Raw genomic sequence first — 25955 nt, 5'->3', positions numbered from 1 at the left:
ATACCCTAACACAGGGGTGTTAGGAAACTCCTGGTTACAGGCCACATCAGGCCTGCAAGTCACATTATGCTTAGGCTTGCAATGTGATGTGTAATTCCTATTGGAATCCAGCTACTTAGTATATCCAACAAGTGGAATTGTTAAATCACCCACAACCTGCATTCAGAATGACTGTCACGTTATGGAAGATTGAATGCTGAGACTATCTCAATCATCTAAACTGGAACAGCCATCTCAGTTACGGGTGCAATGAATCCAATTACGAACATTATGTTAGTTATCTTTGTGTAGCATGAAATGAATGAATCAATAAATGTACATGCAAAAACACAGATAATACAGTAAAACAAACCATTCGTAATCTCCCTGAAATAGAGCATACTGGGAAATATTACGTAAGGTTTTATGTAGAGCCCTTCTTGCCTTCCAAAGAATCCTTCGTGTCTTCCAAAGAATCATCAAATAAACCTTTCTTCCAAAAACGGTTCTCAGGATATTAAAGGTTCTAGGTAGAACCCTTTGCCTTACAAAATAACCCTTGTCTTCCAAATAGGGTTCTTTAGATCAGAACGGTTCTTGGTAGAACCATATCCCTCCACAAATAACCCCTTTGTAACCCTTTTTTCTAAGAGTGTACACTCATCATATACTGCTGCTACTACTTTGTTTTTTTACTCTTATTATTATCTATCCTGATGCCTAGTGACTTTAACCCTGCCTACATGTACAGTGCATTCACAAATTATTCACACCCCCTGATATACACACAATACCCCATTATGTCAAAGTGGAATTATGATTTTATATATTTTTACAAATGAAGAAAAATGATGGCTAGCCTAAATAAGTTCAGGAGTACAAATCTGCTAAACAAGACACATAATAAGTCGCATGGACTCGGTGTGCTATAATAGTGTTTAACATGATTTTTTTAAATGACTACCTCATCTCTGTAACCCACACATACAATTATCTGCGTCCCCCAGTCAAGCAGTGAATTTCAGGCACAGATTCAACCACAAAGATCATGTAGGTTTTCCAAAACCTCACAAAGAAGGGCACCTATTGGTAAATGGGAAAAAAAAGCAGACATTGAATATCCCTTTGAGCATGGTGAAGTTATTAATTACAGTTTTGATAGTGTATTAATACACCCAGTCACTACAAAGATACTGGCGTCCTTCCCAACTCAGTTTCCGGAGAGGAAGGAAACCGCTCAGGGAATTCACCATGAGGCCAATGGGGATTTTAAAACAGAGTTTAATGGCTGTGATAGGAGAAAACTGAGGATGTATCAACAATATTGTAGTTACTCCTCAATGCTACCCTAAATTACAGAGTGAAAAGAAGGAAGCCTGTACAGAATACACATATTCTAAAACATGCATCCTGTTTGCAATAAGGCACTAAAGTAATAATGCAAAGAAAATGTGGCAAATAAATTAACTTTTTGTCCTGAATACAAAGCATCACTGACTAACAATCTCTGTATTTTCAAGCATGAAGTTGGCTGCATCATGTTGAGGGTATGACTGTCATTGGCAAGGACTAAGGAGTTTTTAAAATGAAAATAAATGGAATAGAGCTAAGCTTTCCAACAGACACTGGGAGACAAATTCACCTTTTAGCCGCACAATAACCTAAACACTAGGCCAATTATACACTGGAGTTGCTTACCAAGACAACATTGAATGTTCCTGAGTGTCCTAGTTAAGTTGACTTAAATTGGCAAACAAATCTATGGCAAGACTTGAAAATGGCTGTCTAGCAAAGACCAATAACCAGAGCTTGAAGAATTGTAAAAAGAATAAAGGGCAAATATTGTACAATCCAGGTGTGCAAAGCTCTTAGAGACTTACCCAGAAAGACTCACAGCTGTAATCGCTGCCAAAGGTGATTCTAACATGTATTGACTCAAAGGGTTGATTACTTTGTGTTTTATTTTCCATTTAATAAAAAAAAAAATGTTTCTTCCATTTTGTTTAGATCGTTTCCAAAAAATTACAATTCAATTCATATAAATCCTACTTTGTCAAGGGGTGTGAATATTTTCTGAAGGCACTGTATATACTTACCTCAACTACCTCGTACCCCTGCACATTGATATGGTATATTGGTACTTCCTGTATTTAGCTTCATTCTTGTGTGTTATTTCTCTTGTGTTTTTATCTTCTTGTTTTACTCTGCATCGGTGGGAAAGAGCTTGTTAGTAAGCACATCACTCTAGACCTGTTGTTGTATTTGACACATGTGACAAATACAATTGTATTTCTTTCGTTGCCACAAAACGAGGAGATTTACCCTATTTAATGAGAAATACAATTCCCAGGAGAGAACGCACACACACACATACAGTCATGTACACATGTGCGCACACACACACACACACACAACCCCACATTGCCTGTAACGCCATACACAGCTCTGAATCGAAAATGAGGATAAATAATTGATAAGGAATGCCTTGTGACTGCTTAAAGAATTTGCAGACAAATCACGTCCCATGCTCTATTCAGTGCTAGACAATATACAATTCTTAAACAGCATATACTATATAGGCCTTATGTAAAGTGTTATTTTATCTTAGATAATTCTCTGAAACATGTTAATTGGGCTGCTATCATTTAAATTAACAGAGTGAATGAAATTGTAAACAATTAAACAGAGAAAAGGCAAATGGCCCAAAATGGCTAGAAAAGTTTAGTAAATACAGTATAAAATACTGTATCTACTAAGTCTATGGCTAGGAGTGTTTCCTGACTATGTGGCCTGAACAGGAACATCTCATGCCCTGGTGTTTTACTGGGGTCCAGAGTTTTTCCTGGTTAGGTCACATGGTCAGGAAATGTTTCTGCATTTGTGACATTTATTCAGTACACCTTTTGCTTGTGACATGGTTATGTAGAAGCTTTCATCACCAGAAGCACCCTCTTATCATATTCAGATTCTTAGCTTGTTGTCAGATCTGATGGAATGCTGTTGGTATCAAAACACGTTATGGTTGTATCTGTGATTACAGTTAGCTCATTTCAAGAAGTGTTGGTCCTTTGGGATCTTTGGGTGCTCAAGTGAATCTGATGTTGGTGATGATGTCATAAAAGAGGTCCTCTTTGTCTCCACTGCAGAGGTCGGTAAATGGCGGAGCCTGCTGAATTTCCATACAGCCCATTTCCATAAGCTCTATAAAATAATTACATTTGTGCAGCCTTAAAAGTTACACTTTTCAATCTTTCCTTGTCTTACTTTGCAATCTCAAACATATTCAAAAAACAGCCTCTCTTCTGATAATGTATTATTTCCACATTCAAATAAAGTTTTGAGAATCAGGATCCAATATTTAGTTTTCACCGTGTTGTAGTGTACAGCATGTTCATCTTTTTCCTACTTCAGAAGCCACTGGTTTACTGGAAAGATAACAAAGAGATGTGGAGGTTAGCATGAACTGCTTGAACTGGAAACACAAAGGCAATGCTTGAGACATAGAACCTACAAAGAAACTGTTCATTTTGAGGGACGAGGCATTTCTCTATAGACATCTCAGAACTATAGAAGACTGAGAAAACATAGTTTATTAGGTACACCCATGTGGTACCGGGTCGGACCCCCCTTTGCCTCCAGAACAGCCTGAATTCCTCAAGGCATGTAAACGTCACTCAATTGGTATCAAGGGACCTAATGTGTGCCAGGAAAACCTTCCCCACACCATACGCCATACACCACCGCCACCAATCTGTATCGGTGACACCAGGCAGGATGGGGCCATGGACTCATGCTGCTTACGCCAAAGCCTGACTCTGCCATCAGCATGACGCAACAGGAACTGTGATTTGTTGGACCAGGCAATGTTTTTCCACTCCTCAATTGTCCAGTGTTGGAGATCGCGTGCCCACTGGAGCCGTTTCTCCTTGTTTTTAGCTGATAGGAGTGGAACCCGGTGTGGTTGTCTGCTGCAATGCCTTTCTGCATACGACTGTTGTACTGCAATGTTATTTACTTATTTGTGGCCAGCCTGTTAGCTTGCACGATTCTTGCCATTATCCTTCGACCTCTCATCAACAAGCTATTTTCGCCCACGGGACTGCAGCTGACTGGATGTTTTTTGTTTGTCGCACCATTCTCAGTAAACCCTAGACACTATCATGTGTGAAAAGCCCAGGAGGCCGGATGTTTCTGAGATACTGGAGCCGACGCACCTGGCACTGACGATCATACCACGCTCAGTCGCTTAGGTCACTGGTTTTGCCCATTCTAATGTTTAATCGAACATCAACTGAATAACTCGATGCCACTGTCTGTAGAAGCGAACCATTTTTTGTGAATGGGGTGGTGTACCTAATAAACTGATCACTGAGTGTAAATATTGAATTTCTAAAAACACAAACCGGTTTCAGAATACAGTATGTGCAGTTTATATTACAATGACAAACTTCTTTCTCACAGTCTGTTTTTACCAATACCTGAATTTTACCGGAAAGTCTCAAGTAACCGTGTTGACTGAATAAAGATCCTAAACCCATGCGTTCAGACACACCTCGATACTGGGGCCTCAGGGCCCGGTTGTTGGGGCAGGCTCGGCCCTGCTTGCTGAAGTTGATGTTGGTGCGGATACAGCGCTGTAGGAGAGGCTGGGCGGGCCGCGTGTTGTCACTCATACTGAGGAATATCTTATATGGCTCATTCTGACTTAGCAGTCGCAGAGAATGCATCTAAAGAGGCGGCGTGAGAGAAAGTTGGACAGATAAGGTTTATGGTAGAGAATCTACAGTCTCAAATACGGCCAATTATCAAGTAACTTCTGGCTAACATGAGTTACTGTTATTATTGAGTCCATGATCGAGGGTGAGTTACCTGCATCTGTGTGACGTACACAGGTTTGTTCATGAGGATCCAGGTGGCTGTCTCGAAGCAGGGCGGGATAGTCATGGAGCCCTCGTATGTTATAAAACGTGTAGTGTCTGGATATAGATCTGCTATGTTGAGCCCCATGAGTAAGAATGCGTCATCTGGAGTGGACCAAAACAGAGGTAATCAGATTCATACTGTACCATCCTCAACACTTTCTACACTGTATTACAGAATAATAATAACACATTTCATTTGTATAGCGCTTTTCATTACAGTGTTATCGCAAAGCTGAGGCAAAAAGTAATGAGAATAAAATAAAAATTACAATAAAAATCAAGGCAGGAAATAGCAATAGTAGGCTAGTTGCTAAAAGGACTTTCCAGATTAGGTCTATAAGAAAGACAGTCTGTAGAAATGTGTTTAAAGACCCGTTTTAAAAGCTCTGATTGATGGAGCGGCTCTCAAATGGTCAGGGAGAGTATTCCATAGGCGAGGGGCAAAGGAGCAGAAGGCTCGGTCCCCCATAGTAAGGAGATGTGTCTTGGGGACTTGAAGCAGTGGTGAGTTGCTGGAGTGGAGAGTGCGAGGTGGCTCATTGATATAAATTATATCATTGATGTAGATGGGACTCAATCCATTCGAGGCTTTAAACACTAGGAGGAGGATTTTAAAGTCAATCTTTTAGTTGACCGGAACCCAGTGGAGTTCAGCAAGGATGGGGGTGATGTGGGCTGACTTCTTGGTCCTGGCAGGACTCTTCTGGAGAAGTTGTAGCCTCTGAAGTGATTTGGTTGAAAGGCCCCCGAACAGAGCATTGCCATAGTCGATCTGGGAGAAGATGAAGGCGTGGACGGGTTTCTCTGCATCTGGCTGAGCAATGTTTCTTAGATGGAAAAATTATGTTTTGCAGATATGTTTTATATGGGCATCAAAGGACAGAGAAGGATCAAACTTAACTTCCAGGTTAGAGATGACAGAGGACAGATGGATGACTTGACCGTCACTAGTAGGGCAGATGTTTCCAGCACTGGTGACCTGCTTGTGTGTCCCAATAAGCATAGCCTCAGTCTTGCAGCTGTTCAGCTGGAGGAAGTTCTCTTTCATCCATGCCCTGATGTCATCTAGGCAGCTGCCAAGTTTTGCTAGGCCTGAGATGGTGTCCGGATTGATGTAAATATATACTTGGGTATCGTCAGTGCAGCAGTGGAAGTTGATGTTACAGATTCTGAGGATTTGGCTGAGAGGAAGCATGTAGATTAGGAACAGAATAGGACGCAAAACGGACCCCTGTGGGACACCGCATGTGACCGTAGACTCCACCGATCTGGACTCTCCAATCGGGATGTATTACTTCCTATTGGAGAGGTAAGAGGAGAACCAGTTCAGAACAGTTCCAGAGACTGCAGTGTGCTGTCTGTGATGCCGCAGGAGGATGTTGGGGTCAGCAGTGTCAAAAGAGCACTGAGATCTAAGAGAAGTGGGGAGGCTAGGTAATCCAGATTCTGCAGGCATCAGAAGGTTATTGGTAACTTTCACCATAGCTGTTTCGGTGCTGTGCAAGGACTGGAAACCTCACTGGAAAAACTTGTTCAGTTAATTGGAAGACGGATGGGATTGAAGCTGGTTTGCAATCCCTTTTTCCAATACTTTTGATTGGAAGAGGTTGGAGACGGGCCTGTAGATAAGAGGTCAAGGTTGGGTGTCTTCAGTAAGGGGGTGACTGCATTTTGTTTTGACGAATGATAGTACCTCCCCAGTCAGCTGGGACTTGTAATACAGTTTTACATCCAATTATTATAGTAATGGGATACAAATAAAAGGATGAATAGTGATTTATTTAATGTAATTTGTTTAATTTAATTTAATTAATGAAAAAGGACTGAAAATTAAATTAACCAGACTTAATGAAGAGCATAAAACTGAAAGAAAAGAGAGTTTGGGTAGAAGCTGTTAATACTAACTATAGCAATGTTACATAATTGTTGTCTTTAAAGGAATGCCAAGTTTCGACATTCTGAAAGTGCCACAGAGTTATTTCTGTCGGTTAGAAACAGGAGATGACTCAAGCATCTCTCAGGGTTGGGGGCGGTTTCTATTGTTACACATCTTATCTATTGAACCAGGAAGATCACATTGGTAATGTAGCTGATTAATTCAGAAGTTGGAATGAATTTCACTCAATCTCTGATTAAGTCCATCTCTGGCAACCTTCCAATTAGCCAAATGAATTCAGTTTCTAGATATAATTTTTTATGACGGATCCAGAAATGGATCTGACTACTATTCTATCTGTGACTACGGTAGATTTGACAATGTGTGTGCATAAACCCACAAATCTTAAATGCCTGAGGGTGCTTACGTTTGTATGTTATTCTCGTGATGGTGTCTCTGTTCAGCATGCGATTCAGGAATACATTTGGAGACTCGGATATCTGAGAGGGATGAGATGTAAAGGAACATAAAATATTCAGCATCCGCAGCACAGCCCCATGGGATTCTGAATATAAAGACCACTGTCACTACAATAGAACACCACAGAGAAGGAGATTGTCTGCATCAAGCACAAACTGACCTTTATAAATATGGACACAATAGCTACGCCATTGGGGCTCTTGGCTGCCTCACTGTAGTTGGCATAGAGTTCCTGGTTGTAGTGTATAAGTTGCACCTGTAAGTGAGGCGAGATAAAGACAAAACAAACAGGGAGTCCTTCATTTCCTGGTGTTAGACCATGTGAGATAGAAATGTGAATTTGTCTTGCACATGAAAGCATTATGTCAGATTAAACTAATCTTATCCATCCAACCCTCACTCGAAGATAAACTCAAGAAATCCAGGAATGTTTTACTTTCACACGTATCTGCTCAGTAGAGTTCCAATTTAGAACGAGATTCAGCTCTAATTATCTGGGCAGCCGCTTACTTTGGCAACATATCTTCCTCACTTAAAAATAGTGACTGGAAAGTGTTTGCCAAATCTAATTTCAATCGAGACAGACAAACTCAGTTTGGTACCCGATAAATTTACTGCTTTTACTTTGTCATTATAATATCGGCCTCCTCCACTGAAAAAACCCACTGCCACTAAAAACCCACTGCCACTTGTCGATCCAGCCTTCAATTACATTGTTAGGGTGCAGATTGCTGATGCTCTTCTAGCCCACCCTTCAAAGGCCCTGTACATGTGATTAGTGGACTGAGTGATAGAGGTAGTCCAGCATATTTGATCATTATCCATTGTTTGAGGAAACCTTCCACACAAACCAGCCTTGGTAGGGCTGTGTAAAGCAGTGAAGCCTTAACTGTAATGCAAGTTTGATTGAATTGAGCTCTTAGTCTAATGAAAGCAACTTGCAGTGGATTGGATTGTTTATAGACACAACAAAGATAAAGATAATCCCTCTCGGCTCATTGGCTCGTTCCCTCTCACCTCTGCTGGGAAGGACTGTCCATTGAGCAGGTGCTCCGAGCCCTGGCCGTCCTCGCTGCCGAAGTGCAGGCGGATCTCCTCCAGCCGGTGACTGTAACCCAGAGGCCCACCGGAGATGTTCACCAGGTGAGCCTTGTCTGGCCGCAGCGACACGTGGCGCCCTGTGTTGTACATGGTGCCTCCCATCTGCACAGAGAGGAGTCAAGTGAGGTGTGGTGGATGTGTGGTAAAAGAGAAGGGGGGAAAGTTTCTCACCTGAGAGACCTCTACAAAAGAGGAAATGGAGATAACTCATTTAATACACTGAACAAAAATATAAACGCAACATGCAACAATTTCTAAGATTTTACTGAGTTACAGTTCATATAAGGAAATCAGTCAATTTAAATATATATAAAAAATAATTAGGCCCTAATCTATGGATTTCACATGACTGCAAATACAGATATGCATATGTTGGTCACAGAGACCTTAAAAATAGGTAGGGTTGTGGATCGGAAAACCAGTCAGTATTTGGTGTGACCACCATTTGCCTGATGAACGACACATCTCCTTCGCATAGAGTTGATCAGGCTGTTGATTGTGGCTTTGTGAAATGTTGTCCCACTCCTCTTCAATGACTGTGTGAAGTTGCTGGATATTGGTGGGAACTGGAACACGCTGTCATACACAAACATGCTCAATGGGTGATATGTCTGGTGAGTATGCAGGCCATGGAAGAACTGGGACATTTTCAGCTTCCAGGAATTATGTACAGATCCTTGCAGCATAGGGCTGTGCATTATCATGCTGAAACATGAGGTGATGGCGGTGGATGAACAGTCTCACCACAGTATCTCTTTTTGTTCAGTGTAATTCTTTATAATTTCCATTATGGGTAGAAAAAGAAATTGCATTTTCCCATTACTGCAATGTAAAATTATAATATTCTTCAGGCTCATAATCACAGAATAATCCTTTGGGATTGGCTGTTGGCCTGCAGTAAATGAGGTTTTTAAAAAGTGGATAAAAAATTTTAAAAAATGAAAATCATCTTCCAAATCTCACATTATTAAGGAAGGAGGTGAAATGAATAATAAACTGAGAAACAAACTCTCACGTTGTTTGAAGTGACACATTGAAATGTCCAACAGGTAAAGGAAGACCTTCAAAACTTTGTTCCATTCTTTCATATAAAACTAGGATAACATCAAGACTTATAATTAAATTAGAGGGAGGTAAGGAGAAAAAGTGAAGGGAGGGAGTTCAGTGTTATGCCCGTGTAAATCTTGATGGAGTCATTCATCATAGGGTGATCCACTTAGTTAATTTATTCAGAGACAAAGGAATACTGAAAAATATATACAACAAATACTGCCGATGGTTAAATGAAGTAAGAAAAGCAATATATTTCACTTGACATGTATTTTTTTTAAAGCCCTTTAAACAGGGGCCCGGTCTACTCCCTCTTAGTGCATAATGCATGTAATCAAATGAGCAAAATGGTGAGAGCTGAAAATTAATTCAATTTCTCAACAGTGTTATGTATTATACCAAATCTTCCACTGACACCTATTCTAATTACTAGGCAAAAGAAGCACTCAGCAGGCACTGAGCTGGCACTGCGCTGGCACTGAGCTGGTACTGGGGCCAATACTTTGTGCATGAGAAGACGGCAATATGGGTTCGGAGTTGTAGGTTCTGTTTTGGGGATGATATAATCTCTACTGGCTAGTAAGCAAACAAATGTGATGAGGCCCTTTGGGATGTGATAATGTAGCTGGCTTGCTTTGTCATAAAAATATGTTTTCACTAAATCCACCTACGGTTCACCAAACAGCCTTCAAAATCCTTCTGATAACAGTGGTGCATTAAAATCTGATAGACAGAGATATAATAAGAACATTTAGAGTACCCACTTAACAGTGCATTTAAGGTACAGAATGAGTAGCAACCGACTATACTCTAAATCAGTGCTTTTATACTGGCCGGGTATGGTCACGTGGTCACTCAATCAAACCAAATAAAATCTCTTAACATAACTTCAATTTATTAAGAGTAGCATCTTCAAATGCTCTCCATTCTGTGCTGTCTCATTGACACCACAGACTAGGCCTACCTAACAGGCAGAAATTCTGCAGATGAGCCTTAATTCTATTCAGATTCACAATGATCATTGATTATAACACACACAATGCTCTAGCTACCTTGATGTATGTATTTGGACATAAAGTCATGCTAGAGGAGGAGCTGACACAACACTCCTGTTGAGGGATTTACCGATTTTTCTGTCCACTTTTAGCATTCCCAAACAGAGCATAAAAGCTGCTTACAATGAGCAAAAATCCCCCCACGCTTCATTGAGTTAAAAAGGCTTGGGACTAATTGCTGTTCTGCTTCAGTGAATTGAGTCGAAATATGGAGGGCTTACATTTTGGGGACATTTGATTTTAATTTGAAATTTGTTTTGTATCAGGTTAGGTTAAACTATTCCCCTCTGCTGTACAGTGGACTGTCCCTCAGGCTCAGGAAAGTATTCACACCCCTTGACTTTCCACATTTTGTTGTGTTACTAAGTGGGATTCAAATGGTTTTAATTGTCCTTTTTTTGTCACGGAAGAAGGGCACCTATTGGTAAATGGGTAAAAATAAATAAAAAAGCAGACATTGAATACCCCTTTGAGCATGCTGAAGTTATTAATTACACTTTGGATGGTGTATCAATATACCCAGTCTCTACAAAGATGCAAGAGTCCTTCCTAACTCAGTTGCTGGAGAGGAAGGAAACTGCTCAGGGATTTCACCATGAGGCCAATGGTGATTTTAAAACAGTTACAGAGTTGAATCTCTGTGATAAGAGAAAACTAAGGATGGATCCACAACATTATAGTTAACTTCTCTAGGGTAGGGGGCCGCATTTGGCATTTTGGATAAAAAGCGTGCCCAAATTAAACTGCCTTCTACTCAGGCCCAGAATATAGGATATGCATATAATTGGTAGATTTGGATAGAAAACACTCTACAGTTTCCAAAACTGTTAAAATAGTGTCTGTGAGTATAACAGAACTGATTTGGCAGGCGAAAACCTGAGAAAAATCCATTCAGGAAGTAGGAATGTTTTTGTTGTTGTAGTTTTCTATTCAATGCCATTACAGTATCCATTGACTTAGAACTCAAATTGCAGTTCCTATGCCTTCCACTAGATGTCAACAGTCTTTAGAAATTGTTTCAGGCTTGTATTCTGAAAAATGAGGGAGTAAGAGTAGTCTGAATGAGTGGACCCTCCTGTGTCACAGAGCTTTTTCATGCGCGCGACCGAGAGAGTGCCTTTCTTGTTTACCTTTTATATTGACAACATTATTGTCCGGTTGAAATATTATCGATTATTTAGGCTAAAAACAACCTGAGGATTGATCATGAACCTTGTTTGAAATGTTTCTACGAACTTTACGGATACTATTTGGATTTTTTGTCTGCCTGTTGTGACTGCGTGGATTACTGAAGAAAACGCGCAAACAAAATGGAGGTTTTTGGATATAAAGAGACTTTATCGAACAAAAGGAACATTTATTGAATACATGAATGTCTTCTGAGTGCAACCATATGAAGACCATTAAAGGTAAGTGATTAATTTTATCTCTTTCTGACTTGTGTAACTCTTCTACTTGGCTGGGTACTGTTTGTAATGATTTGTCTGCTGGGCCATGTTCTCAAATAATCGTAAGGTATGCTTTCACCGTAAAGCATTTTTTAAATCGGACACCGTGGTTTGATTCACAAGAAGTTAATCTTTAAACCTATGTAAAATAGTTGTATCTTTCCTGAATTATTATAATGAGTATTTCTGTATTTGAATTTGGCGCTCTGCAATCTCGCTGGATGTTGGCCAGGTGGGACGCTACCACATACCCTAGAGAGGTTAATCCACCATACTAACCTAATTGACAGAGAGAAAAGAAGGAAGCCTGTACAGAATAAAAATATTCCAAAACATGCATCCTGTTTGCAACAAGGCACTAAAATAATACCGCAAAGCAATTGTTTGTCCTGAATACAAAGTGTTTGGGGTAAATCTTTTTTATTTTACCAGGCAATTCAGTTAAGAACAAATTCTTATTTTCAATGACGGCCTAGGAACTGCCTGTTCAGGGGCAGAACGACAGATTTGTTTGTACCTTGTCAGCTCAGGGGTTTGAACTTGCAACTTTCCGGTTACTAGTACAACGCTCTAACCACTAGGCTACCCTGCCGCCCCACAACACATTACTGAGGTCCATTCTCCATATGTTCAAGCATAGTGATGGCTGCATCATATTATGGGTACGCTTGTAATCGTTAAGGACTGGGTAGTTTTTCAGGATAAAAAATGAACGGAATGGAGCTAAGCACAGGCAAAATCCTGGAGGAAAACCTGGTTCAGTCTGCTTTCTTTTCTTTTTCTTTTTTTTAAAATTTTTTACAAATGTTACACATGTTTCTTCTACTTTGACAGAGTATATTGTGTTGATCATTGACAAAGAAAACCTCCCTGATCTTTGTGGTTGAATCTGTGTTTGAAATTCACTGCTCGACTGAGGGACCTTGGAGATAATTGTATGTGTGGGGTACAGAGATGAAGTAGCCATTCAAATATAAAGTTAAACACTTATTTCCCATAGAGTGAGTCCATGCAACTTATTATGTGACTTGTTAAGCCAATTGTAACTCCTGAACTTATTTAGGCTAGCCATAACAAAGGGGTTGAATACTTATTGACACAAGACATTTTAGCGTTTCTTTTTTCAATTAATTTGTAAAAGTTCTAAAAACATAATTCCACTTTGACATTATGGGGTATTTTGTGTAGGCCAGTGACATACAAATCTAAACATAAACCATTTTAAATTCAGGCTGTAACAGAACAAAATGTGGAAAAAGTCAAGGGGTGTGAACACTTTCTGAAGGCACTGTACATGTCATACCTCACTCTTATGCAGAACGCAAGACTCTCCCATTATTATATCAATGAAAAGTAAATTGCAGTGACTGCCCTCAAAACAGTGAGAACGGGAGGTAGTTTTGGTTTTCCACCATGTTTTGAGAAGAGAAGTTAGACTAGCTTTGATTAGATTATTAAATCCCCCATCAGTTTTCTCTCAGTTCCCTGGAGGCCCTCTACTGTCTCTGCCTGAAAAATACACATTTTACATTTACACCATTTAGCAGATGCTCTTATCTGCAACTTACAGGAGCAATTAGGGGTAAGTGCCTTGCTCAAGGGCATAGCAAAAGATGTTTCACCTAGTCGGCTCGGGATTTTAACCAGTGACTTTTCGGTTACTGGCCCAACACTCTTAACCGCTAGGCTACCTGCCGCCCTCTAACTGTGGCCTTTACACTCTGAAGTGAGCTCCTCTCTGTGGGGAAACTCCTTCTATGCAACGAGGCACATCTACTGGCTCTGTTTCAAAGTTGGGATTTTTCTGATCCACAATAGTTGTATAATGGAGAGAATTTTGTCTCGGGCTAAACACGAGCAGCAGAGAGAATCTCCAGTAAACACACGTTGACAGAAACACTGCCTGTTCCTGGCAGTTCAATGCAGTTGGGGTGGTAAAGCAACAGAAGGCATGTTATTTGTTCCGCCAACACAGTAAGGTTACAACACTCGAAACAGGTACACAGAAATCCTCACAAAATCATGCACGAGAAGCGCACCAGTAGCTCCCCTTTTGGCTAGTTAACCATCATTTTGCAACATGAAAGACAACATATGCTAAAACATCGCTGCCAATAAAGTGTGTTTTCTAAATTCCCTGTTCATGGTGTCTGTTTGAATGTTGTGTGGACCTCAGACAACCCCTAAACATCTTTGTTAAAAGGATTCTCAGTACCTTTGTATAATTTGTATATTTTTTCATTATTTTATAGTCCTAGTTAAATTCTCTCTCAATAACTTTCTTCCATGATTATTGTATTTATTATAATTGCATTTAATCCTGTTCAAGTGTTCACCATTACGATATTATATACTTTATTGTACATTTAAATGCTCACTCACAGAGCTATGGGTAATTTAGGCTCCAAATGTCCACCCTGTTAGGTTCCACCCTGTTAGGATTAGGCATCTAACAGGTTGGAAAATGCACCAAAAAAATAAAAAGTGTCTGAGCTTGACCAATATGTTTTTCTGAAAGTCAAACTGGTAGAACACAAAAAGGTCCAAAAGGCACCGCAATGAAGGAATGAGTCACCAAAGGAGCATGTCTTTAAGTGGTGACACTCCATGTGAAGCCTGTCAGAATGATGAATCCTCCTGTTATTTGACCCAACACTCATCTCACCCACCTTACCTATCCTTTAGTCTCTGTCACTCCTAAGCCACGTTGTACTCCCTCCCTTCCTTGAGGATTCAAAGTCTGGGATTTGAACATAATTGAAGCTGTGACAGACTGAGGACATTGAAGTCCTTCAACCTTCGAAAGGAACTAAGGTCACTTGTATCTTATCTCAAACTTGTCTCATGGTAATAACAGGCTGTTTTCTGGATAAACAAAAAAATAAGGATATTCTAGCCCTGGATTACATTACATGAAATAGGTTATGCTGTATAATTGCACCAATATTTTCAAAGGACCAACATTTCCCAACTGACAGTTTTCCTCATGGGTGCTTTGCAAAATGCCAACTTGTTGCCTACTAAATGTTTTCTATGAGCAACTGTTTGAGCTTTACTAGGGTAAGTTAATGAGAAACTACGTCTTCATGAGTGAATTTGGTGACAGTGTGTGTGAGTGAGTATGGCTTTGTGGACATCATGGGAGCAAGTGAGATAGGAAATTACTAATGTCCTGCTATTGACTGTCGCAGCATCCAAATTATTACTAAATGTCAACACATTGAAGTCAATTCAAAGATGCTGTGAACAGAACCATTTATCAAGCAAAGGCTTATCACCACAGTTTCATGTTGTCTTTTTTCATGACAAAGATTGCCACACTAAATCGCTTCTTCGGATGAATTGTCTTAATCAAGTATCTAAAATGCAAATTGCTATTCAGTCGCTGCCTGAGCATACAAGTTGAAAATATTTCCCTAATATTCAAGTGAAGTGAACAAATACACTTCTGTAAAAGTGCAGGAAAAGAGGCAGTTAACCGGGAGAGTAAACATGTCCATCTGTTGATGGACAAATATCTGGGAGTATCGAGTAGACGAGCTGTGGCGAATGTAAAAACATCCTGGCTAACTTCATGTATCCCCTCTCCCACAGTCCTCCCACAGACACACGCCAGCACAGATGGCCCAGCTCTCTGCGCTCTCGCTCAGCAGATGCACACTAGCATTAATCATAAAACAAGACTTACAAAGACAATTTAACCCTCTCTTACATGTACTGTTCTTTGCCAATCCTCCCTGGCTCCTTGTGGTAGTTTTCTGATTCAAAATAAATGAGAGTACTATTCATGGGAATCAAATGTTGGGGGAGGGGGTAGGGGGTGGGGGAGGTGGACTGTCTTAATCAAAGGGTTTTGTCCTCTGAAAAATGGCCACCACATACATACCTTACAGTAAGTCAATTTTCATTCTTACACAACACTGCAAAGAACCAAAAGATACATCAATAAAATGTGATTGCATCAAATAGGCTCGGTAATAGTTCATTTGTCCCCATTTGAACTACAGTACTGAGTGTAATTCTGTTGTCGTTCTCATTTTACATGATTAGTAATTTCCCCTATTCCCTAGTGGACTTTATGCCCTGTGGTGAACGATGGTCATGCCCCCTTGTCCCCAGCTTGCAGCTTGAGCTTGGGGCATCCTGCCAACACCCTTTGATAATGTTAGTGAAATCCTACAATAAATACTATCTGCTATATGGGTCATTTGATGGGATCGGGATGGGAGAGATTCAGAAGGCAACTGTGAAAGCAGAGCATGATGTACAACTAAAGGAGAGCCATGGGGCTAGATAGCGGGGGTGTTGCTAGAGGCATTTAGAAAATTGACCCTGTCTGTGTAGTCGAAAGAATTCTGAGTAGAAATCTGATGTTACTTTTTTATTTTTTATTTTTTTATTTCACCTTTTATTTTAACCAGGTAGGCTAGTTGAGAACAAGTTCTCATTTGCAACTGCGACCTGGCCATACTATAAATCTATAAATGTTTATTCTGTAAACAGAACACCTTGTTTTGATGATGGCTGAGCATACTGGTCCTCATTACACATTATAAATATAATATGAACACACACAAATGGAATCCAATAATAGCCTGCAGATTATCAACGTCTCCTGAAGTTGTAGACCTGATGCCCTTCAGATCTACAAGCTCAAGAGTCATCTGGGAGTTCAAGATCAGGCTTTCCACAATCTCCTTACCTTGCTGCGTCCGCCTGTGTTGAGACGTAGAGGGGTGAGGAAGGGGTCAAAGATCATGTGACTGGTCTCGATGTTGACCGGCGACTGCCTCTTTCCCATGGCACACAGGTTCCAGGCGGAATTCACTAGCCCCCAGAAGGATGGTACTGTGGACAACAAGCACAGTTCAATGTCCTTTATCATGTGGATGTCTAATATCGCGTTGATGTGTGAGATGAGTAAGTTCTTAAACTATAAACTTGGACTATAAAAACTTTGACGGGAACCACTGAGGAGGAAACACTGAGTAATGAAACGAAGTAAAGATATCCCTTTAAAGTCCTTGCCTTACTGTAACCGAAACAGCAGCAGTTAGAGTATGGAGTATGCCATCAGCACAACATTCCATATTATGATTGTACAGTACTAGGAAAAGCTATTTTGAGAAAAGGGCACGTGAGTAATGCCAAAGTTGATTATGTATGTATGTATGTAGATACTACTATGGATTTAGATAGAATCCCTCTATATTAGAATCAGTTTAAATGCTTCCAGAATATGATTTAAGATCAGCTGAAATAATCTTAGTTATCCCTCCCTCGTTACTTGCACATGACAGAAGGGACTGGGGAGAACCCATCCTCTCCTCTTAGTAGGGCTCAGAGCCTGGCAGTGGCACAGGAGCAGGGCTGCTGTGACAGATGTGGCAGGCCTCAAGAGTGCCATCACTACTCCTTTCTGACACGCGTGACGTCACCCAGCTGTGATTACATCACGTGGGTCGGCTTGAGTGGAGAAGGCCGCCCAGCTGTGAAACAAATGAGGGTTCAGGACTTTTACACTCTCTCCCTTAGCACAGGGATTAGAGGCTGATACTCATCTGGACTGCTGGATGGAGACTCCTGGGACAACCAGTACTTTTTCATTGCTTAATTCATGGGCAAGGGGCATGCCTTCTGGGCAAAGCCCAATGGTGGTTATGGACTATCAGATCAGCGCCACAACCCCCTATAGATATTTCTACAATAAGAGGAAATCATGACTAGGAGTCAATTTCAGAATTAAGAATCAGCTAAAGAATCAGCTAGTGAATCTGCTAGTGAATCAGCTTAAACTAGCAAATAAGCAATGAATTAGCCACCCTAAGCTGATCAGTGACCTATATTACAAGCTGATCTTGGCCAAACTACTCTTAATGCATGATCATGAAATACAGTAGATGAGGATCTGGAATGATGTTGGAATTTCTGAATGTCAACTAATTGTTTACCAGTTGTAGCTGCACGCGTAGAGGGTTCAATATAGTGTTAAAAAAAAAAAAAAAGTAAAATGATCACAAAATGAAGCCTAGGCATTTTTAACTAAACTATCATTGTTTTAACAATTGATCCAGGAAAAAATGTGCACTGTTGTTGATAGTTTCGAAGGCAGTATTTTGGCAACAATTGTTACTTTTGCCCAAAAATGTGGTAATGTGACATATATAAAAGCCTTTGTGTCCTAAAACAGTGATGTAACTGTGTTGTAATCCCACTCAGTGACATTTGGTGAGCACAACAGTCGGAGGAAAGAGAGGATATGTCAAACTGAGAACCATGCTCAAAGGAAATATAAGGTAGCACTACACTCAACTCATGGCAATCTAACTGTTGGATTAAATAGTTAATCACTTTCATTGCTTGTTGGTTTGGTGGAGCAAGAGCGATACAAACGTCTAAAGAAATGACGAGGCATTCATTGTTAAGGATGCTTCATAGGGCAGATTCAAACAAACGTGCTTGTTTTAGCAGCGAAAGGTGCTTAGAGGTGCTCCTAGACATTACTGAGGCTGAGCAGGAAAGACAACCATTTTCATTAGAAAACTCAGCTAGAAAAGTATAAGTATGTCTAAACCCTCACATGTGAACTCTCACCCCCTTTACCCATGCTGCCTAGTGCTCATGATCTCTAGTCCAGTACAGGTATATTATTGGATCAGGTAGCAGGTGCATGCAGCAGGTGCAATGCAGTATGTCCCAGCCAAGAGCTGAAAACCAGACCCTACAGTACCACTACCTCTAGGGAGACTTCACAACACGTGTTGGGATATGCAGCTAATTGAAGTCTAGAGGTTTTTTTCCAGAGCAAAATAGTCAGGACATAAACATAACGTTACAGAGAACAAACTAAAATTAGAACATAAATGTCAATGGGTCTGGAGAGACCACTAGGACTGAGGACTGGCCAATTCACAGCAATCACAATTCACAAAATTCACTCTGATTTCATATCAAAATGACCAGGGAAATCCTCCCCTCAGATCGTAGGGATTACATTTCCAATTTTCCAAGCAGCGTAAACAAAGAAGACAAAATTGAGACAGTTTGCAATCTATTGAACCTGCTGGACTGTGCAGACACTCCCGACTCCAGTGTATTGCCTTCCTAAGGTCCTGTGGATATAATTAAAGTGGAGGAATAGCTGATGATCCATCATGCAGTTAACATCAGAGAGCAGATGTCTTGGGACGTGGGAGAACTACAGATGGAACTACAATTAGTTCAAATCACTTTGTGTTGCAACTGCAATATTGTCTGCCAAATACTAGGACACGGTAGACCTTTTCACACTCAGACAACCGTCTCATGAAAACTATAGGCTATGCAGTGTGAGACAATCAGAGAGTAATGATGAAGGGAGAATTGTTCTTCAACAAACAGTGCTTAAAAAGCGTGCTGTAAGCCAAGGGGTAATTCCATGGAGCAATTTATTTAAAAGGCAGGCAGATGTTTTGGGTATTGGTGGGCAGGTAGCAATATCAATTCCAACGTGGTAGCCTGACAATGTATAACAACTAGCTAGGTTTCCATCCAGTTGGTGACAGATTTTCATGTGAATATTCTAAAATCTGCATAAAAACAACATACACATTTTCTTACCAGAAATGTTTCCATCAAGTAACGGACTTGTTTGAGGATAAAAGTCTGTGCGTGAGGACGTAATGCACATAAAAATAACTTTTGCGGTTCAATTTCCATGTACTGAATAAAAGAAATACACGTTAGATGGGTTTCCATGACATTTTCAACTCTTCCGATTCAAAAGGTTGAATGTAAACCTGGTTACTGACATGCTTCTGGTTTGACAGGATAATATTCCTAGGTCTAGACCCTCTTATCATCATAGAGGATTTAACACCATCTGCTGTAAGAGGTTATTTTGCTCAGCCCTCAAACAAATCAAATCTTACTTTGACAAAGGCAAGGAGGAATAAGCCACTGCTTTTCTGACCTTTCTTTTGAGCATCTTCCTTTATCACAGCTGTAAATTACTTGGCTGGCTCGCCTATAGATGATTTGGTTGTTAAAAGTCTTAAATGTCAGTCATAATCTAGCACCTTCACATAATGTTTTAGCTTTGAAGACAATGATGTAGCTAGTGTTGCTCCAATAACAAACCTTTCCGCTCATCCTCCGACCGCCATACCCGCAGGTAGAAATACAGCAGCAATATGCTAGAACATATGTATGTTCATCACATTAGTCGGTGGGTGGGAAAATGAGGAAGAGGGGCTTAACATTATTATAGCTCTGAGTGAGAGCGAAAATGTAAAGTGCGGGTCCTGTGAATATGGCCTTTTAATACCATTAGAAGATTATTGAGCGCATAGTAATCATAATTCTATTCTAGCCTCTTCCCATTCCATTTAAATTCCCTCATAACCCTTTGCGTGGGAGGGATTCTGTTTCTTCCTTCCGCACTTCTTTTTTTGCCCCTCAGAGTCTTTGCAAGGGCGTCTGTGTATGTGTGTGTGTGTGTGTGAGAGAGAGAGAGAGAGAGAGAGAGAGAGAGAGAGAGAGAGAGAGAGAGAGAGAGAGAGAGAGAGAGAGAGAGAGAGAGAGAGAGAGAGAGAGAGAGAGAGAGAGAGAGAGAGAGAGAGAGAGAGAGAGAGAGAGAGAGAGAGAGAGAGAGAGAGAGAGAGAGAGAGAGAGAGAGAGAGAGAGAGAGAGAGAGAGAGAGAGATAGCTGGCTGTGATCACTAACTTGGTGACCTACTTTCCAAGACTGCAGCACATACAAATAATAATACAGAGTTATGCTCCTGTAAGAATATACAGAAGGAAGGTGATGCCTTTGTTTCTGACAAAAGGTTCAGTTGAATTGAAATCTGTATCAAAAAGTTAATGGGCCAAGGCATAATTGCACTCTTCTTGAGCCTGTTTAGATCAATTCGATTTCCTTTCTATTTCAAAAAGTAAAGTCTTTAATTAGATGGCTCCAAATGTACATTCTAGCTGTAGAGTTTCCTGTTTTCATCAAAAAGGGCTTGAGGTGAATGAATGTACAATAGCAAAAACATCCCACCAACTTGGCTTCCACCCATATGACACACAGCACATACACAGAGTCACTGTCACTTGCGGTTGACTGTGTGTGGATGTCTCCTCTCCTGTGTAAAGGTCTCTGTGGTGATAGACAGGAAGCTTCCCTGCAGCTAGGCCGAGAGGCTGAAAGGGCTCACCCCCTGAGTCCACACACTGATACACTAGCAGGAGACATAAAGTAAAAGGTCAGGGAGCATCCCACAACCTTCTACAAAAGACTTCCAAAGGCCTCTGTGTCACCTGCTGTGCTTATCTGTCACAGCTAATAAATAGGCATTTCTCCTCCTAGCCCTGCTGCCCTAAAGGAGAGGAGAAGAGAGGTTGAAACTAAGGTAATCCAATGACAGAGTTACACATGGAGCAGCTGAGGACAGTGCTGGCCCTCAAGGCAGCAGTTTCTGCTGGTTTCACATATCCTTATATGAGCCCATTGGCTCATCCAAATTTGCACCCTTCCTTAAGGCACACATAGACAATTGGGGTGGGATGATACCAGTATCGCGATACTAAGCAAAGGAAACAAAACACAAAGCTGATTTAACTTATTTAGGAAAACAGCACTAATGTTGGAAACAAACATCATTATGTTGTCTTCCAGAGCAGGCACGGCTCCAGGACAAAGTGACGAAGGGGGCAGTTGACATCGGTGAGGGGGCTACATTTTTGGGTGTTCTTGCATTGGAATTATATTGAATTCTGGTTATCACGCTATACCAAAATAAACATAAAGTTCAAATGCAGAGACTCCGAGATCATTGAGTGCTTTTGAAGTGACAGGTTGGGGCGGAAACTGTAACCTATCTCCTTCTAGCAGTCATAAGGACAAATATTCAGCAGGAGGCAGGCAGGTAGAGGTGCAAATGAGTGTTGGAGTTTTTTACACAGCGCTGGGGTTTCAAAGATGACGCTGATATTTACAAATATATACATACAAAGTTCTGACTTTAAAAATGTCAGCATTCAAAAGAAAATGAGTGCAATGAAATAAAATGCAATTCAATAAACCACAAGTTCTTTATCACAAGTGTTGCGCAGGTTGTGAGCTCTCCAAACGTTTCCAAATGAGAAATGGTATGAATGTATAATTATATTTAATGTTGTATTATTGAAATGTTACCAGACTACACTTGACTACACAGTTATATTGGTCATTCATCCTTCCTCGTTGAAAAGGTCTGAGACCTCTCTTTTATTCATTGTGCTGCCATTCTTCTTCTGTATACTTGTATGTCTGTGCTCCCCTTGATTATGGAGTAAAGAAACACAGGGAGGGAGGAAGATGGAGAGAGGGCTGTGATAAACATTTCATAAGACCTGCAGTCAGAACAGTAGTGAACCTGAAGCTCCTGCTGCAGAGACAGAGAGCGGAGGAAGAAGCCAGCCCATGTCAATAACACTGCCCAAGAGCAAGAACGTTAGTAACAAGCGAATCCTCCCGGTTAACAAGAAATGTTCCCTTCCCAAAACAGAGAGGACTGTTTGGTCTGGCTTTCTGTTACGAAACAACCCACGGGACAAAAGCTGGTTGAATCAACATTGTTTCCACGTCATTTCAACAAAAAATAATGACGTGATGACATTGAACCAATGTGGAAAACTGATAGGACCATCTCCTTATTTAATTGTGGGCCATGTGGACACTAAGGCTTATTTAATAGTGGGCCATGTGGACACCAAGGCTTATTTAATAGTGGGCCATGTGGACACCAAGGCTTATTTAATAGTGGGCCATGTGGACACCAAGGCTTATTTAATAGTGGGCCATGTGGACACCAAGGCTTATTTAATAGTGGGCCATGTGGACACCAAGGCTTATTTAATAGTGGGCCATGTGGACACCAAGGCTTATTTAATAGTGGGCCATGTGGACACCAAGGCTTATTTAATAGTGGGCCATGTGGACACCAAGGCTTATTTAATAGTGGGCCATGTGGACACCAAGGCTTATTTAATAGTGGGCCATGTGGACACCAAGGCTTATTTAATAGTGGGCCATGTGGACACCAAGGCTTATTTAATAGTGGGCCATGTGGACACCAAGGCTTATTTAATAGTGGGCCATGTGGACACCAAGGCATTGAGTTCATGTGATGTCAGTGTTTGTTCAACATCTAAAATAATTACCTGGAACAAAGCTCCCTTGGACTGCATCTTTGTACGCCCACCAACCGTCATGAATCTTTGGTGAAATTAGCTGTGCTGCAGTAGGAAAAAAAACAAAAACACAGAAACTATCATGTCGCTGAAAATGATCATCAACTCACTTGTTAGAACACTATTAACTTTCACTTCTTAAGTCTAATATTACCTTTAAAGAGACAATGAGAGAGATTAGAGATAAAAACTGAATTGAGGCCTTGGCTTTTGTGGTCAGCCTGACCACATTAAAAAGACGTAGGGTTTGGAATGATCAAGTGGATACCTCCATTTAATAGGATATGTTGCGTTACGGTACAAATAGAATAATGGTCTGTTTACTTAAGACAGAAATGAAAAATAGGGAGGTTGGTCCATAACCAAGGGAAGTAGGGCGCACAAGCATTTCGCTACACTCACAATAACATCTACTAACCATGTGTATGTGACCAATAAAATGTGATTTGATTTTGATTAGTTGTCCCCGACGCAACTCGAACACACAACCTTTGGTTGCTTTATTTGAATTATTTTTTCAGATTTTTCAGGGGGTGCTGAGGGTACTTCAGCACCCCCTGAAAAATCTGAAAAAATAATTCAAACCAAAGGTTGTGTGTTCGAGTTGCGTCGGGGACAACTGTAGCATTTAAGCACTTTTAACACTTTCCCTAACCTCAACCTAATTCTACTAACCTGCACCGTAAATTCCCCTAACATTTGTCCTTACCACAAATGCTAACAGAAGAACAAGCAGCCTGTAATCAGAGCAAGACATCTAATACTTATTTTTTTAAACTAGGCAATTCAGTTGAGAACAAATTCTTATTTACAATGACGGCATACCAGGGAACAGTGGGTTAACTGCCTTGTTCAGACCAATTGATTTTTATCTTGTCAGCTCAGGGATTCGATCCAGCAACCTTTCGGTGACAGGCCCAACGCTCTAAACACTAGGCTACCTGCAGCCCCATTGGTCCGCCGAGATGCATTATACATTTCATCATCCAATTTGTATGATATTGTACGGCCGGGTAAGACATGTGATTCTACACGTCCTCCAATTCGTATGATATTGTACAATAGCTATTCCATTCTAACCCTAACCCCATAACATATCATACTTAATGGAGGGAAACAAATTTAGATCCCAAATCCTATGAATTGCCCTGAGGCCGAGTTGTTGTGGTACAGGTGGTAGAGCACCTGCCTCTGCACCACACAGGATTTGAGGATCGTGCCCCCTGTCAGTTTTCCTCTCTCTTGCTATATTGGTGGCAGGCAGCAAAGGGATCATTCCGGAGGTTTCTAGGGTGCTGGTTTGCAGATGGGCTCTGTGCGAATGGACAAGTCTCAAAGGGAGAGAATGCTGAAATGTGAGTGTTCTACTGAGTGTTCTACTGCCTCTATCCCAGGCCCTGGGTTTTGTGGTACATCACTTGACCTCTGCAATGCTGGATCTTGGGGTCAAGCCCCACGGTCAGCTGTTCTTCCCACTAAACATCATGTCAGCGGTCATGAGAGTAAGAACATAAGATACCATTTATTGCTGTCTGGCAAAAAGCAGAAATGAAACATACTTGAAAAGTTCCATCTATTGACAAATGAGTCTCTGTCATAGCTTTACTTTTATTTTTTCCTAGGATGCAGACAAGATGTTCGATGTGTTTGCGATGATGTAAGATGTGGGTAATAATATCCATGCAACATGCAAAGAGCATCTGTATGTGGAACACGCCCAATGTTGAATCTAATCTCAGCATTACAAATTTGACAGGCGCAAAGAGATTTTGTAAAATGTTCTCTCATTGGTACCAAATTGGGGGCGGGACAAAACAAATCTATAATCCTAAACACAAATAGCCTATTATATAATATTATGACTAACATTCAAGAGAACGGCTAGATAATCAACGACTACAGTAATTGTGTTGCCAACTCACGCGCAAGTGGAGTAAATATTTGCTTTAGTGACCTTTAAAGACCTGTCATGCTTAAACCTACACTGAAACAATTATTGGTAGACAGCTGCAACACCCGTGCCCTACATTGCACGGTTTACAGTAGGAACCGTATCACCAACAGAAGACTATTCTGTATTTCCTTATCCAAATACATTTAAATGTTTCACAATATTCTGGGGTTTGTTCAAGCCCTGAAGATCATCACTTCATCTCATGTATTACATTTAATAACCGCAGGCTTCAAGGCTTACCTGATGTCCAGATGAAATATGCTTGAAAAATCAAAAATATTTCCCAAACGATATGCATTCTTCATTCATTCCAAATTAATTTTGCAAAAGCTTAAATATATTAATTGCAAAGTTTGAGTTCTTAACGATGACAAACTTTGACGAGGCATTTTCCCCAATCCGTCAACGATCCAAGGTGTCACATTCAGAGTGTTGCGCGCTCTGCCAAAATGGTAGGTCAAAAGAACGCGCGCCAAAAACCACGACCGCTCAAAACACGCAATGTGATCCATAAAAAAAGATATATTCTATAATTACGACACGATGCCGTAGTTCGCTTCGCCATTGAATGTGTTTGAAGACCGAGTACAAACTAAAGCTACATGACTGGCTATCTTTGAGTGGACTCAACTTGTCACTGCGTGCGGCAGACCATCACCATGGACAGACTGGTCTCGTGGACTAGACGTAACATAGTAAACGTAAGTACGGGACATTCAAATTAGTATAATACTGTATGTTTGGTATGCTTACATAAGATACTAGGTTACTTAAAGCAAAAATGAAAGGAGGGTGGTTGGTTGGTCGTGGTGGATGAGTGAGTCTGGCAACCCAAAGGTTACATGGTCAAGTCTTATCACAGACAGCTTTTGCGATTGAGCTAATTAGCAA

The 25955-nt window shown here is 40.7% G+C and overlaps 1 protein-coding gene across 1 annotated transcript; it reads right to left on the bottom strand.

Annotated features, from left to right (window-relative positions):
- Positions 1-1361: 1361 nt before the first annotated feature.
- LOC110486391 (carbonic anhydrase-related protein 10) lies at positions 1362-25737 on the bottom strand. Its single transcript, XM_021557940.2, has 9 exons — positions 25305-25737; positions 23081-23155; positions 16614-16759; positions 8275-8460; positions 7418-7513; positions 7205-7277; positions 4849-5003; positions 4532-4706; positions 1362-3404 (listed from the first exon to the last, which is right to left on the bottom strand). Exons 1-9 carry the CDS (start codon positions 25360-25362, stop codon positions 3382-3384), a joined length of 987 nt encoding a protein of 328 aa, XP_021413615.2. The 5' UTR covers positions 25363-25737; the 3' UTR covers positions 1362-3381.
- Positions 25738-25955: the final 218 nt, after the last annotated feature.

The sequence above is a fragment of the Oncorhynchus mykiss genome, chromosome 13 (assembly GCF_013265735.2).
Source record: "Oncorhynchus mykiss isolate Arlee chromosome 13, USDA_OmykA_1.1, whole genome shotgun sequence".
Taxonomy (NCBI): Eukaryota; Metazoa; Chordata; class Actinopteri; order Salmoniformes; family Salmonidae; genus Oncorhynchus; species Oncorhynchus mykiss.
This window is presented reverse-complemented; position numbering and strand designations above follow the sequence as displayed.

Excerpts from the sequence above, each read along its gene's own strand:
- LOC110486391 (XM_021557940.2), bottom strand. The coding sequence starts at position 25,362 with ATGCATATCGTTTGGGAAATATTTTTGATTTTTCAAGCATATTTCATC. Across the intron at positions 16,760-23,080 it reads CCAAGGGAGCTTTGTTCCAG|TACCATCCTTCTGGGGGCTA; the intron begins GTAATTATTTTA and ends TGTTGTCCACAG. Across the intron at positions 7,514-8,274 it reads GACAGTCCTTCCCAGCAGAG|GTGCAACTTATACACTACAA; the intron begins GTGAGAGGGAAC and ends CCTCACTTACAG.